This window comes from Medicago truncatula, chromosome 4 (assembly GCF_003473485.1).
Source record: "Medicago truncatula cultivar Jemalong A17 chromosome 4, MtrunA17r5.0-ANR, whole genome shotgun sequence".
Classification (NCBI taxonomy): domain Eukaryota; kingdom Viridiplantae; phylum Streptophyta; class Magnoliopsida; order Fabales; family Fabaceae; genus Medicago; species Medicago truncatula.
In genome coordinates this window covers 30198266-30213891 of record NC_053045.1, presented here as the reverse complement: position 1 = coordinate 30213891, position 15626 = coordinate 30198266, and the positions used below count along the sequence as shown (strand labels likewise).

At 34.9% G+C, this 15626-nt stretch overlaps 1 protein-coding gene across 1 annotated transcript; it reads right to left on the bottom strand.

Moving 5' to 3' along the window:
- Nucleotides 1–10148: 10148 nt before the first annotated feature.
- Nucleotides 10149–12145, bottom strand: LOC11410042 (uncharacterized). The gene is made up of 2 exons (XM_003606353.4): nucleotides 11645–12145; nucleotides 10149–11025 (listed from the first exon to the last, which is right to left on the bottom strand). Exons 1-2 carry the CDS (start codon nucleotides 12072–12074, stop codon nucleotides 10295–10297), a joined length of 1161 nt encoding a protein of 386 aa, XP_003606401.1. The 5' UTR covers nucleotides 12075–12145; the 3' UTR covers nucleotides 10149–10294.
- Nucleotides 12146–15626: the final 3481 nt, after the last annotated feature.

The following is a 15626-nucleotide window of genomic DNA, read 5'->3' as shown; positions in this document are numbered from 1 at the left end:
TTAATAATGTGTGGCTAGTAGATGGTCTGAAGCATAACCTATTGAGCATTAGTCAATTTTGTGACAATGAGTATGATGTAACGTTCAGTAAGACCAACTGCACACTAGTCAACAAGGATGACAAATCCATTACATTCAAGGGAAAGAGAGTTGAGAATGTCTATAAAATAAATTTCTCTGATCTGGCTGATCAGAAGGTAGTTTGCCTTCTGTCAATGAATGATAAAAAATGGGTATGGCATAAAAGGTTGGGACATGCTAATTGGAGATTAATTTCTAAAATTAGCAAGTTACAACTGGTCAAAGGATTGCCTAACATTGATTATCATTCAGATGCACTTTGTGGTGCATGTCAGAAAGGGAAAATTGTGAAAAGTTCTTTCAAATCTAAAGACATTGTATCAACCTCCAGACCCTTAGAATTACTCCATATTGATCTTTTTGGTCCAGTTAACACTGCATCTTTATATGGAAGTAAATATGGATTAGTCATTGTTGATGATTACAGCAGATGGACTTGGGTAAAATTCATTAAAAGTAAAGACTATGCATGTGAAGTGTTTAGCAGCTTCTGCACTCAAATACAATCTGAAAAAGAATTGAAAATTTTGAAAGTCAGAAGTGATCATGGTGGAGAATTTGAAAATGAGCCATTTGAACTTTTTTGTGAAAAACATGGGATTCTCCATGAGTTTTCTTCTCCTAGAACTCCACAACAAAATGGGGTTGTAGAGAGAAAGAACAGAACCTTACAAGAAATGGCCAGAACCATGATCCATGAAAACAACTTAGCTAAACATTTTTGGGCAGAAGCAGTCAATACTTCATGTTATATTCAAAATAGGATCTATATCAGACCTATGTTGGAGAAAACAGCATATGAACTCTTTAAAGGAAGAAGACCCAATATCTCTTACTTTCATCAGTTTGGATGTACTTGTTACATCTTAAACACTAAAGACTATCTGAAGAAATTTGATGCCAAGGCTCAAAGAGGAATCTTTTTAGGTTACTCTGAAAGGTCAAAGGCATACAGAGTGTATAATTCAGAAACACAATGTGTTGAAGAATCTATGCATGTAAAATTTGATGATAGAGAGCCTGGAAGTAAAACTTCAGAGCAAAGTGAAAGTAATGCAGGTACAACTGATTCTGAAGATGCATCAGAATCTGATCAACCTTCTGATTCTGAAAAGTATACAAAAGTTGAATCTAGTCCAGAAGCTGAAATCACTCCAGAAGCTGAGTCTAATTCAGAAGCAGAATCTAGCCCAATAGTACAGAATGAAAGTGCTTCTGAGGACTTTCAAGATAACACTCAGCAGGTTATTCAACCTAAATTCAAGCACAAATCTTCACATCCTGAGGAGCTAATCATTGGAAGCAAAGATAGTCCTAGAAGAACAAGATCACATTTTAGACAAGAAGAGTCATTAATAGGACTGCTTTCAATAATTGAGCCTAAAACTGTTGAAGAAGCTCTCTCAGATGATGGATGGATATTAGCTATGCAAGAAGAGCTAAATCAATTCCAAAGGAATGATGTGTGGGATCTGGTACCCAAACCCTTTCAGAAGAATATTATTGAAACAAAATGGGTATTCAGAAACAAGCTGAATGAACAAGGAGAAGTAACCAGAAACAAAGCCAGACTTGTTGCTCAAGGCTACAGTCAACAAGAAGGCATTAATTACACTGAAACATTTGCTCCAGTTGCAAGATTGGAAACAATCAGGTTACTTCTATCCTACGCAATTAATCATGGCATAATATTATATCAAATGGATGTCAAAAGTGTCTTTCTTAATGGTGTCATTGAAGAAGAAGTGTACGTTAAACAACCTCCTGGGTTTGAGGATCTTAAGCATCCTGACCATGTTTATAAACTTAAGAAATCACTATATGGCTTGAAACAAGCTCCCAGAGCTTGGTATGATAGACTAAGTAATTTCTTAATTAAAAATGATTTTGAAAGAGGACAAGTTGACACAACACTCTTCAGGAGGACTCTTAAGAAAGATATTTTGATTGTGCAAATATATGTTGATGATATAATATTTGGTTCTACTAATGCATCTCTTTGCAAAGAATTTTCTAAGTTAATGCAGGATGAATTTGAAATGAGTATGATGGGAGAATTGAAATTCTTTCTTGGAATTCAAATCAACCAAAGTAAAGAAGGAGTATATGTTCATCAAACAAAATATACAAAGGAGCTTCTGAAGAAGTTCAAGCTAGAAGATTGTAAAGTGATGAACACTCCAATGCATCCAACCTGCACCTTAAGCAAAGAAGATACTGGAACAGTAGTAGACCAGAAGCTATACAGAGGTATGATTGGTTCTCTGTTATACCTCACTGCATCTAGACCTGATATTTTATTCAGTGTATGCTTGTGTGCAAGATTTCAATCAGATCCTAGAGAATCTCATTTAACTGCAGTTAAGAGAATCTTCAGGTATTTGAAAGGAACAACTAATCTTGGACTCCTGTATAGGAAATCCCTAGATTATAAGTTGATTGGATTCTGTGATGCTGATTATGCTGGTGATAGGATTGAAAGAAAATCAACCAGTGGAAATTGTCAATTCCTGGGAGAGAATCTGATATCCTGGGCAAGCAAAAGACAAGCAACTATTGCTATGTCTACAGCAGAAGCAGAATACATTTCAGCTGCAAGTTGTTGCACACAACTACTTTGGATGAAACATCAGTTGGAAGACTATCAGATTAATGCTAACAGTATTCCCATTTATTGTGATAATACTGCTGCTATTTGTTTGTCAAAGAATCCAATTCTACATTCAAGAGCCAAGCATATTGAAATCAAACACCATTTTATCAGAGACTATGTTCAAAAAGGGATTTTAGATATACAATTCATTGATACTGAACATCAATGGGCTGATATATTTACAAAACCTTTATCTGTTGAAAGATTTGATTTTATTAAGAAAAATTTGAACATGCATTTTGTGTCTGATTGAAAAATTGCTTGCCTCTGAATAAGAAGTTTGGTTCTGAAGTTTATTCAGAAGCATTTGGTTCATCAGAAGCTCTTAACTGAGGTTCTGAGGAAAATGTGCTTCTGAAGATGACGTCAGCACTAAAACTTCAGAAGTGGTATTCTTTGCTTCTGAATAGCATGGTTAGTGGGAACGTTGGTAGTTACTTTATGTAACAGCTGTCCCATTACCCAAAAGGTAGTTTTCTGAAGAGTCTCTGACGTGGTCTATTTGTATTGGAGTATAACAAAAAGGGCAATGATGTTTTATTTGCTTTTTAACATACTTACACGCGCCCCCAATTTGTCATTAATGCTGTGTTTGTTTGTCCCTTCTGAATTGCAAACGTTTTAATAAAAACACTAAGTCAATTCACACACTTCTCACTTCATAACAAACACTTTCTATTTTCTTCTCAACCCTCTGCGAAAGTAAGCGCATTCACTCAACCTCTCAAAACACCTTAGAACCCTAAAACTACTTCAAATCAATGGCATCTTCAAGTTCTGCTGGTGGTTCGTCATCAAATATGGATATAGATACTCCAGCATATGAGATCAAAGGAAGAACTATGTCTATTGAGGAATGGGAGTTAATCATTCAAGCGGAAAATCCAGTGGATTTTGCTTCTCTAACTCACCATGGGTGCGACTTGGTAAAGTTCTACAAGAAGCAGAAGCTGATGAGTTACTTCAGTCTTCTCAATGGTCCTACTTACGAAGTGCTGGTCAGACAATTCTGGGTAAGAGCTTCAATTTTTGACAAAGTTGCTGCTAAACAAGAAGAAGCTCAGTTGATTCTGGTTGATCCTACTTTGGAAGGAAAAACCAGAGAAGAAATGGGTCTACTCGCCTTCACTGTAACTGAGATTAGATCAAACGTCATGGGGATTCCTGTAACAATCAATGAGCAAGTGATTGCTCAAGCCATGAGAAGGGATGCTGCTGGGACATACAATGGAGAAGAGATTCCTAACCCCAGAACAAGCCCTTGGAAGGAAATAGTAAACAACACTATCTACGGATCAAAGGATGCTAAGCCTTACAGCACCTTAAGCATGGAAAAGAAAATGCTGCTGAAGATCCAGAATGAGAACATCTTTCCCAAAGGTGGAGGAAATGATCAACCTTCACTTGGTCACAAAGTCTTTCTGCATCACACCATCTCTCAGGAAACAATAATGAACGTTCCCAAGTATATGTTTAAATACATGATCAAGGAACTCAAGAAGAGTCAGATGGAGAACAGGAAGTACGTTCCCTATGGAAGGCTGCTCTCCATAATCTTTCAAGAAGGAGGACTCCTAAGTGCCCTGAAAGACGTGGGCATTTATGATAATCAGAAGCTGGGAGCAGTCACAGGAAAAATAATCAATGGGGCAACTCTGGTCAAGATGAGGCTGATTTCAACTTGCAAGAAACTAGATACAGATATGCATGAATCTGATGTCATATCTGATCTAGTCACTCATCACATCCCCATCTGCAAGAAAGATCCCCTGGATGTGCAAAGGGCCTACATCTTGGACTTCTACAAAAGCTACAACAAGAAGATCAGCTTGAAAGATATCCCAGAAGAGATGTATGGTGGTGATCTGCCTGTGGTCAAAGGCAGAAAATCTAAGAAGAAGCAGATCACCAAGGAAGAATACCTTGCTGAAGATGCTACTGAGAAGGGTGCTCAGAAGCATCAGAAAGCCAAGAAGGAAAAATCTGCTATGTCCACCATTCTTGAGGGGGTGGAGGATTTGGATGATGTCCCTCTTATCACAAAAAGGACAAGGAATGCTCAAGAAACAGCAGAACAGCCTGCTTCTGAACAAACAGGTTCTGAGCAAGCTGCTTCTGAAGAGCCTCCAAGTCCCAAAAAGAAAAGAGAAGCTGCTCTTCAGACCATCAAAAGGAAGAGGTCTAATTTAACAAGAAATCTGAAGACAGCTGAAGGACGAAGGGCAGAAATGTTGGAAGAATTGGAAGAAAACTGGGATGAAGACTCAAGCCCCAAGAAGGCAAAAAGGACTATAACTTCTGAGACTATAGTCATGCCCAGTTTTGAAATGTCTGAAGAATTAAAGCAGTATGCTAGGGAGTATTCTGCATCCAAGATAGCAGAAAGGAAAAGGATGAAGGAATTGTATGAGAAAGAAAGGGATGAGCGTCTCAAAGCTGCAGAGTATGTGCCTACTCCTGTCGTTGCTGCTTTAGCTTCTGAGTTAGAGCAAGAAACTATTCAGCATGGAGTAACTCTGCTTTCTCAAGCCCTGAAGAATAAGCAAGCTTCAGGAGCCACATCATCAGATCCTTCTACAAAAGCTCCAGAAGCACCTCAGTCAGAACCTCTTTCTTCAGGTAATCCATCCAAAGCTCCAACTTATACTCAGTTTCCTACTCTACCCTCTTCACCCTCTTCATCATCCACAGAATCAGATGACCAACCCCTTAGCCAACACATAGACAAACTTCTAAAAACCAAACCTACCAAACTAACAGAATTTGGAACACTTGACTATGAGAGAACTCAAATAGAATTTTCCAAAAATAGGATTAAACTGTGTGAGAAATTCAATTTGCCTACTACTCATCCACTATATCCAGATATTCCAGAACCTGTTAGTATACAACAACCTGAACCTAACCAAAAACCTACCCAAACAAACTCACCAAATAACCAAACTCCACAAAAAGCCTCTGAAGTAGTTTCAGAAGCAACTACTTCAGAAACCCCCCAACAACAAGAAAACTCAACCCTTCACAACTTAGAAAAACATCTAGGTGGTGAAATGCAACCAACACCCACAAAGGCCTCTAAGACAGTCCCTGGAAAGACTGTGTTAGAAAACCAACAAACAGAAACCATCCCTGAGCAAACTGTTCCTGAGCAAACTGTTCCTGAACAAGATGCTTCTGAACAAGTTGCTTCTGAACAAGTTGCTCCTGACCAGCAAACAACTTCTGACCAACATATAGCCTCTGACCAAACAACAGAACCAGAACAACAACCAGAGCCACCAATAATAGACTTAACCTCTGACCAACCTTCCACATCAAATACAACTCAATCTGAACCTTCAACCATCCCTGACAGTATCCTTGAGACTAAGTATATAGAGGAACAGTTGATCAGACTTAGTGATGAGATTCAGGCACTGATTCTTCGCAGAACAGTTCCTGTACCTCCTATTCACTATTATGATCAGTGGATGGATCTGGAGAAGAGCTTTGTTGATCTGATGAGTCAGCTCAGAACAAAATGTGTGTCATCTCACTCTGCTATGCTGAAGAAGCTATTGGATGATATGCATGAAGCAGCTAAGGAGAAAGAGCTGAATTTTGTGCCTCTGCTGGACATCTCTCCTTACTATCCAGAAGAAGAGTACATCACAAGGGCTGCAAGAATTCATGTTGGGCATAAAAGGAAATTAAGGGAAAAGGATGAGCTACTTCAGAAGAAAGATGATCAGATCAAGTATCTCTTAGAACAGTTGTATAAGCAAGCCCAACCTTAGTTGCACACCCAACACTAGCTTGTTTTTTACTTTTGTTCTTAGTAGCTTTGTCTTTGTATCTTAACCTTTCTTTATATATATTATCATTGTTTCTGGATCTTGTGCTTTTTCACCTTCAATATGTTTTGCTCTGACATACTTTTTTTTAAGGTTTATATGTTTATATGCTCTACTACTCTTTCTTTTGTTTTTATTCTTTTTGTTGATGACAAAAGGGGGAGTAAATGTATAGTATTTTTAAGGCACTGAGCCCCACTATAACCTCTTCTAATTTTTATTTTTTTTTAAATACTTCTGATCTGATTTTTATAAGTATTTTATTGAAATTTAATTAATAAGAATAGAACTCAGGGGGAGCTTACAAACCTCACCTTAAAGATCTATTAGACTCAGGGGGAGCTTACAAACCTCTATCCCAGTGGTCAACTTATTAATTAGATCAACAACAATTGAACATTTTAAATACTATTGTTTGTCATCATCAAAAAGGGGGAGATTGTTGGAACAAAATGTGTTTCACAATGAACCTTATTAAGTTTTGATGATAACAAGGTATTAAAAATTGTCAATTGGTTATTACTAATAATTGTTCAAGTGTACAGGACCAAAGGCTACTCAAGTTATTTCAATAGGTCTTGGAAGAACAATGGAATGTAAAAGAAATTCTGAGCATCTGAAGAAAACTGCTCCTGAAGCTGAAGTGCTTCTGAAGTAATGACGTCATCAGATGCAGAAGGTCTTCAGAAGCAAAAGTTTTCATCAGAAGCAATATCTTCACCAGAAGCTACGTTTGATCCTTTAATCAAACTGAAGATTCAAAGTAGCTGATTCTCAATTCAGTCTTATCCAAGAAGAACGAAGAATTGAAAGGGAGGTATCAACGGATATATGGATAGCACTGAGCACTTGTCTCTCGTTAATAGAGTTGACTAAGTACAAGTGTACAACCACTACCTCTACTACTCTGTTTTCTGTCTACGCTACAAGACAAAACAACAGCCATGCCTGCAGAATTTGTACACTCAAGATGGGAATGAATTTGAAGCTTATTCTTCAAAGGACTACACCCAAATCAGGCAAAGGATCACTGGTGGATAATCAAAGGATTTCAAACGACTCTTTAGACGTGCTGATTATCTCAACGTCTCTTTCACGCCTCTATATAAAGGAGTGAAGACTTGAAGATTAAAGTGAGAGATACATAAGTTCAAAAGCGCCAAAACTCTGTCAATTTAATTCTACAAAGCACACTGAATTTCTGCACTGATTTGATACATCTTATAAATTCAAAGTCTAGAGTCTTTTCTGTATTGTATTGTGAACACCACTGATTGTATATCAAGTGTTCAATTCAAACTCAATTCTCTGTATTTTTGTTTGATTAGAAGTCTCTTGCCTGCGTGCTTGAGCATTAGAAGTCTCTTGCTTAGTGCTTGAGCATTGGAAGACTCTTGCGTGTGTGCTTGAGCATTTTTGTGAAGTCTCATACTTAGAAAGTATTGAGCAGTTGTAATCTTTGTGATTATAGTGAAATCTCCTTGGAAGTGCAAGGGGGACTGGACTACTTCCGTGTTGTGGAAGGAACCAGGATAACTGCTTGTGTCTTTGTCTTTCTTTTCTCTGCTCTGTTCTTTTCCGCTGCAATCTGACTCTGATCATTTCATCAGAAGCAATCAAACTGCTTCTGAAGTTTTATCAGAAGAAGTATTTTTTAAGAGAAAAAGAAAACACAATTCAACCCCCCCCCCCCCCCCCCTCTTCTTGTGTACTACAAAACCATTAGATGTACTTAATAGTTTCCAGCCCCCTGCATAAATCCCAACCCAATTATGCCAAAACCATTTTGCTGTGGAAATGGTTTCTGTGAGTTGTACTCCAAAACCATTTATGGATTTATGCAGGGTGCATAAGGATTTCCTTATGCACCATAACCGCACCCATTTTGCCCATCACCTATTTGTCACCCTCTCACTCTCACTGAAAACAACAACAACAACAACAACAACCACAAAAAGGAAAAGGAAAATAAACAACAAAAGAAAAACAAAAATAAAACTTAAAACAACCACACTATCTCTCATCCGACCTTCCTTTCTCCTCCAACCATTCTCTCATACAGCCTCCCGTTTTTTCTAAACCCAAGTTCGTCGCTCGCTCCTCACCTACATCAACCTCGATGTCAAACCCATTGTATGTGGCCTCTTTCTATTTTTCTCTCTGTTGCTCGCTTCTCCACATCTCTATTGGCCTCGACACCAAATCAATTGTACTTGTCGCACAAAATGTTGACGAAGCAAGCCTCACCATCGATTTTTATGACAAAAGAATGTAACACGAAATCTTCACTTCAACTTCATCGCATCTAATCACCATTGTATCAGTGATTGAGTTCCGGTCTCTTACAAAATTAGAACCCGCTCTATCCCTTTCCTCATTCATTTCAATTTATCATTCTTTTCTTTATCACAAAAATCAGATAAACTCTTTTCTTCTTGGCTCAGATCTGAAGAACAAAATTTGAAAATTGAAACCAGAAAAAGAGAATGAGCGCAGTAGCATCAACAACACATGAAAAATATACTGGATGCGGATGACAGGCGTACGTCAAGGACAAAAGATGAGACAATGCAGAAGTAGCGCCAAGGGTGAGCAGAGAGAAAAAGAGAACTGGTGGAGATAGTGGATTTTGTTCTTATTCAAAAAAATTAAATTTAGAAAAGATTTCAGATTTTTTTCGGGAGTTTTATTCCTGAATTTTTATGAAATCTTTTTCGAAATTTAAAAAAACAATTTTTTTACGGAATTAGGAATATTTTAAAAAAAGAAATCTGAAACTTAATTTTCAAAATAGAAAAGTTTAGATAATATTATAATTTTTGAAGTTTTTTTAATTTATATTTGGATATTTTAGAATCTTTTTCGTAATTATTTTATAATTTTTGAAATATATTAAATTTGAGATTTTTTTTTTATAATTTTTTTCTAAATTTAAAAAAAAATCCTAATTAATTTGTTTTTTATAATTTTTGAAAATTAATTTTCATATTTTTTAAATTTTTTAATTATTAATGACGTTTAAATTGTTTTTTACACGTGGCAATCAAAAAAATAAATAAAAAAGAAAAAAAAGCCACGTAATTGCACGTCAGAGATTCTGATGACTCAGGGGGCAATCCTAAAGAATCTTTATTTTACAAGGACGGAATCTAAAAAAAAAATTACAGGGGACAAAATCAAAAGTGTCCTATATTACAGGGGGTAAAGACCTATTAACCGTTAAAAAAACACTCTTCTTCTTAGCTCAGATTTGTAGAACAAAGTGTGAAAATCGAAATATAGAGAGAATAAGTGCAGTAGCAGCAAGAACACATGAACAATATAATGGATGTGGAGGAGACACCGACCTATATGAATTTCATTGGGTGTCATTGATTGATCTTTGGTGTCTTATAGTTCTTATCTCTCTTAATAAATCATTCTCTTTCAAGTGAAATTCGGAGAGATCACAAACATTAAAATTTATGATATTGCTTAAATTGTTTATATTGATATTTGACAACCATTTTTTTTTAGGTGAGAACCATAGACTTATACAATTAATTGAATCTAAATAATTAAATTTAATCAAAATATAAAAATAATAATCTAAAAAATCATGTAATATTTTTAGCTGAAACATTACAACACAAAGAAACCAAATTAAAAGACATCACCAATTCAATCACAAAGAATCTCTTATTTTCATAATACAAAGAATCTCTTATTTTTCATAATTCATGAATTATCAATATTGAGCAATGAGTCCTTGGCTAGTGGAAGGCCTCTGAAACCTGCATAGTTTGCATGTTGTTGAAAAAAGAGATGGAGTTTGGTACTTGTCTTCTCCTCCCATCATTGGCATAGCAACACCTCTCTTGACAGGACTAACATAACTTGGCCTATAAGTTTGACCTAAAACTCCTTCAATAGAATCTGTAGGATTTTTAAACTTGAATTGTGTCTCCAAATGAGCAAAAGCATCATCTGATGGTAATTGGTAATTGTGAGCCTTGTTTTCTTTTTCTCCAATAGGCCTTACCCTTATGTCCATTTCAAGCAAACCAGAAACTGTGACTCTAACACTGTTTGCATCGTCTGTTCTCTCCACAACCACTTCTCTTTCATCACCATTAGTCTTCCATTCAGCGTCGTCATCGGTAGGAATGATTACTGATTCACCATCCCATTTTACTGTAAGAGAGTCAACATTGTCATTCCATTGAGTTACTCTATTGGCTGCAATAACAAGAGTGTGTGTGTCGAACATGAGAGAAAGTGCTTGCACCCATGTGTAGTCGCGAGTCCTTCCCTGAGGCCGAGTACCGATGAAGTGTGCATTGATTTGGAATTCGTCGTCTGAAACTATGGCAAAGTTTCCTCCTTTGGCTCCGTGGAAGTAGAACATCACACCGTCTCCACCAACAAAGCGAGGATCGTAGCACAATGATCCGTAACCATCACAGTTTGCTCTTCTAACTGCAAAAGAAATAAACAAAACTCAACGTGAATTCAGTACTCATTTCTTGCTCTATATGTATATGCAATTGAGTTTGTGATGATTATTATAGATAGCCTCAACATATAATAATGCATTGTCCCTACAACCGGTCATCTTCATGGTGAGATTTAGTAAATTTTACGTTGTCAATATATAGTAAAGTCTAAATTATTACCTCCAATCATTCTCAGATAAATACTTATATGATCACAAGCTTAAATAAAACCAATTTAGGAACACACATAACAATACATTTTATTTAATTAAGTGAAAAATACACATTATTAAATTGTTTTATATTGTACCTTTTTTAAGTTGTGTGAGTGTGCCTAAATGAATTATATTTGGGGTTGTGACCGGTGTTCCTCTCATTTGAATTGACTATAGTAAGGAAGTTATGCTTTTGATACAGTCATCTAAGCCGTCAGATTAAGATCGGACGACTCAAGTAAGTCGCATCCAAAATATAAAGTTTGAGCATGAGTCGTCCGAACTTAGTCAAATAGTTCATATTAGCAATTGCGTGATTGCATGAACGCGGAGAATCTAAATTGAATATTATACTAAAAATATAGAAGAGTATAAATGTGAACTTACACTTGCAAGTGGCTTCACATTTGCTGCTGCAGTCAATGAAACAACCTTTATCCTTCTTGTTCTTCTTTGGCTTCCTGGTTTTGCACTCTGCTGGACACACAAGGGTCGCGAAATGACAGGTATTGTTTGCTTTGCAGAATGCTCGCTCCTGTCCTGAGGGCAAAGTTTGTAACTGTTGATAGTTTGAGGATTCCTCTTTTGGAGCCTTCTTCTTTTTTGGAGCTTTCTCCTTTTCTTTTCCTTTCTCCTTGCCTTCTTCCTTATCATTTCCCTTACCATTGCCATTGTTACCATTACCATTACCATTTCCCTTACCGTTGCCATTGTTACCGTTGCCATTACCATTTCCTTGGCCTTGAGCAATGGCAGCTTCCATAGAGATAAGTAAGATAAATAAGGCCACCAAGATGCTCCACTTTCCTCCTGCCATCTTAGTGAACTCTCTAATGATATTTTTTGTTACTTTAGTGATTTTCAATTGCTTCAATGATGCAGATGATATATAGTGATATATAGATTGATGGAGAGGTACATGTTGGCCTAGAAGTTCGGCTTAAGATTTGCTGGTACACTTTTTCTAAATTCTTATAAGTTATAAGTTTATAAAGTTTGCAGTTGCTTGGTTTAGTGATATGAGGGATATTCAAAGCTAAAATATTAAAAGTGCCAACCAGATATTGACCAAAATAATTAACTCTCTAACTTGATCTTTAAATAAGCTCAGGTTCTTTTTGAAGAGCTGTGTTACTCTTCTTTTTTCAAAATTTTATTTATAACCAAATCTTGCAAAAGACGATCGGAGACCGACAAAACAGAAACCAATAAAACAAAGGGCATCGTATATAGATGGAATATCCAAAAGAGAACTCATACACCTTTTACAACATAAACACCAATAAAGACACCAACGAAAACTAACCCCCAAATTACATTGCGAATGTCTCCAAAAACAAATTCCAAACTCTATTGTGAATGATCCCAAAAACTGTATTTTGAGCTGTGTTACTCTCTATATTTTAAAAAATTTGAAATTTCGTTTTGCCATTTTTATGTGTAACTAATATTTCTTCAACTATATTCTTGTTTGGATAGAGGATTTAGAAAATTACCAATATATTAACAATTTAGATTTCCTATTAGAAAATAAAATAGATGTCCTCGTGAGCTTATCTTAGTTGGTATGGACAATGCATAAAATATGCAAGGTCCGGAGTTCGAACCCCAGCGACCACAAAAAAAAAATATATATATATTTTAGTGTAAATAAATATCAGTAAAAGATTTCCTAATTTTTGTGTCTCATCTCTCAACCGAATATCAAGAGATATATGGAATGGAAGAAGTTGTAAATGAGGTTGCATGTTTTTTTTTCTTTTTTTTTTGAGGCATGTAATATTTTTAAGCATTTTTAGGCATGTGCATAAAAAATAAAATAAAATAAAAAGAATGAAATGGAAAACTTGCTTTTGAATATGGATGACAAAGCATGTGGATCCGCTCCACTTTTAACCCGTAAAAAATAGGGCAGGGTTGAACTAGACATAGAGCAACTCCAACGGTAAACTTTACATAAAGGTTATTTTGTGGGTCCTATGAACCATTTCATTTTAAAATAACTCACTCAATAAAGACACCAACAAAATAAAAATAAAAACTCCAGAACCACATAAAACATACTCGAGACGAAAACCTAAACTATATTGCGAATGACTCCAAAAACAAATTTCAAACTCTATTGTGAATGACCCCAAAATCTATATTTTGAATTGTGTTACTCTCTATATTCTAAAAAATTTGAAATTTGGTTTTTCCATTTTTATGTGTAACTAATGTTTCTTCAACCATATTCTTGTTTGGATAGAGGATTTATAAAATTACCAATATATTAACAATTTAGATTTCCTTTTTTTTTATCAAAATTTAGATTTCCTACTAGAAAATAAAATAGATATTTTAGTGTAAATAAATATCAGTAAAAGATTTTCTAATTTATGTGTCTCAACTCTCAACCGAATATCAAGAGATATATGAAACGGAAGAAGTTATAAATGAGGTTGCATGCATTTTTATTTTTTTTAAGCATGTAATATTTTTAAGCATTTTTATGCATGTACATAAAAAATAAAAAAGAATGAAATGGAAATCTTACTTTTGAATATGGATGACAAAGCGTGCTGAACCGCTCCACTTTTAACCCGTGAAAAAATGGGGCAGGGCTGAACTAGACAACTTAGAGTAACTTTAATGGTAAACTTCACGTAAATGTTATTTTGTGGGTTCTATAAATCATGTCATTTTAAAATAACTCACTCATTTTTTACTTCAATAGTATGATTATAAAAAATTCATATTAGATTTCACATATATAATAATATTTTATATGTCTTACAATAATATAAATATTTTAATCAAAGTACTGTTGTTTCAGCTGGTGATCATTATTACAAGTTGGCGGACCCCAGTCCCCAACCATAATTTTTGCAAAATAACTTTCACCCCGTCGTATGTTGTTGCCATTATTATGAAGAAAAAAACTGCATTTTGAGTTGTTATCAAAAGCTTTCCATCAGGTCTTCGTGAGCTTAAACTTGATATGAACAATGCATAATATAGAAAGGTCTGGATTCAAACCACGACCACCATAAAAAAATAAAAAAAAACTTTCCACAACATAGTTTAAAGCGGTCAACAACGTAATGATTTGGTGTTATAATTCACATAATTTTTTACTAAAATGATTAAATAAATGACAGTTTTTTTTATCAACTGACTCACGGCTTTAAATTTTTTGTTAGCCCTCGTAAATTGTATTGTTATATTTGATCTATCCTCGCACACCTTGTGTTTGAATTAGTAGTGTTTCAAAAAAAAAAATTTGGCTTCCAAAAAAATACGGTAGAGAAAAGGTGTTAATATTTTTATTTTATTTTTTTCAAAACTTAAATGATATTTGTTCATTCAAGTTTATGGAGTACATTAAATACAATCACATATTCAATTGTTGAAAACATAAAGGATGAATCTGTCAATAAAATCACAACATCCATTCAATAGTATACAACAGTAAATTGTCTATCAATAATACAATCAAATCAAAGTTATTGGAACACCAATGTCTCCCTATATGTAACTTTGATACCCAAATTATTTTTTTGAACAAATTGACACTCAAATTATTGATATTTAATATGTAAATATGGGTCAAACAAACACCGCGACAAAACTATAAATTAAATGACGTCTAAAAGACGACGAACAACACAACACTGCATTCAGAAAATAAAATCACAACAAACATAAAAAAAAAACTAGATATACTTAAAAATCACTCATTTAAATTTGAATAGGGAGAAAAAGGTGAAGAAGGTCAATAAAAATCTAGAGTAAATGAAAGAGAGAAGAGAGAGAAAATTATTTTTTTTGTAATGACTGAGATTACCAATTGAGTTAAGTCTATGAGAACAAACTAAAATGCTTTGTCCGAGAGGAAAAACCTAGAATAATTGAATAAATGGATCCAACTTGGAAAAAGGTGTAAATATAAAAACCATAAAAAGGATATTTTTTAATCTCGAAGTTGAACTCTACGATACATACTACTCGTTAACGTTATGACTACGATTATGTCGAGTAACTAAATTAATGTAGATTGTTAGATTGTGACTTAAGATTCGGTTATTGTAACGTGGTTTTATGTGTTGAGTTGAGAACAATAAACTTGAATTGATGGCACATTACAGTTGTTAATGCAGCTTCACCTTTGCAAACTGTTTAGATGAGTTGAATTGGTATATAAGGATTGAAATTTGCAAGCATCTTTTTCAATTCATATGTCTTCCAATAGATTTTTCTTTTCATTTTAATAATAATAATAATAATAATAAGGGTTTAGGGCACTCTTTAAAGATTCATAATAAAGAAATTATTCTTTAAAAAAGTCAAAAACTCCAATTTTCCAATGTATTGATTTCATAAACTTTGA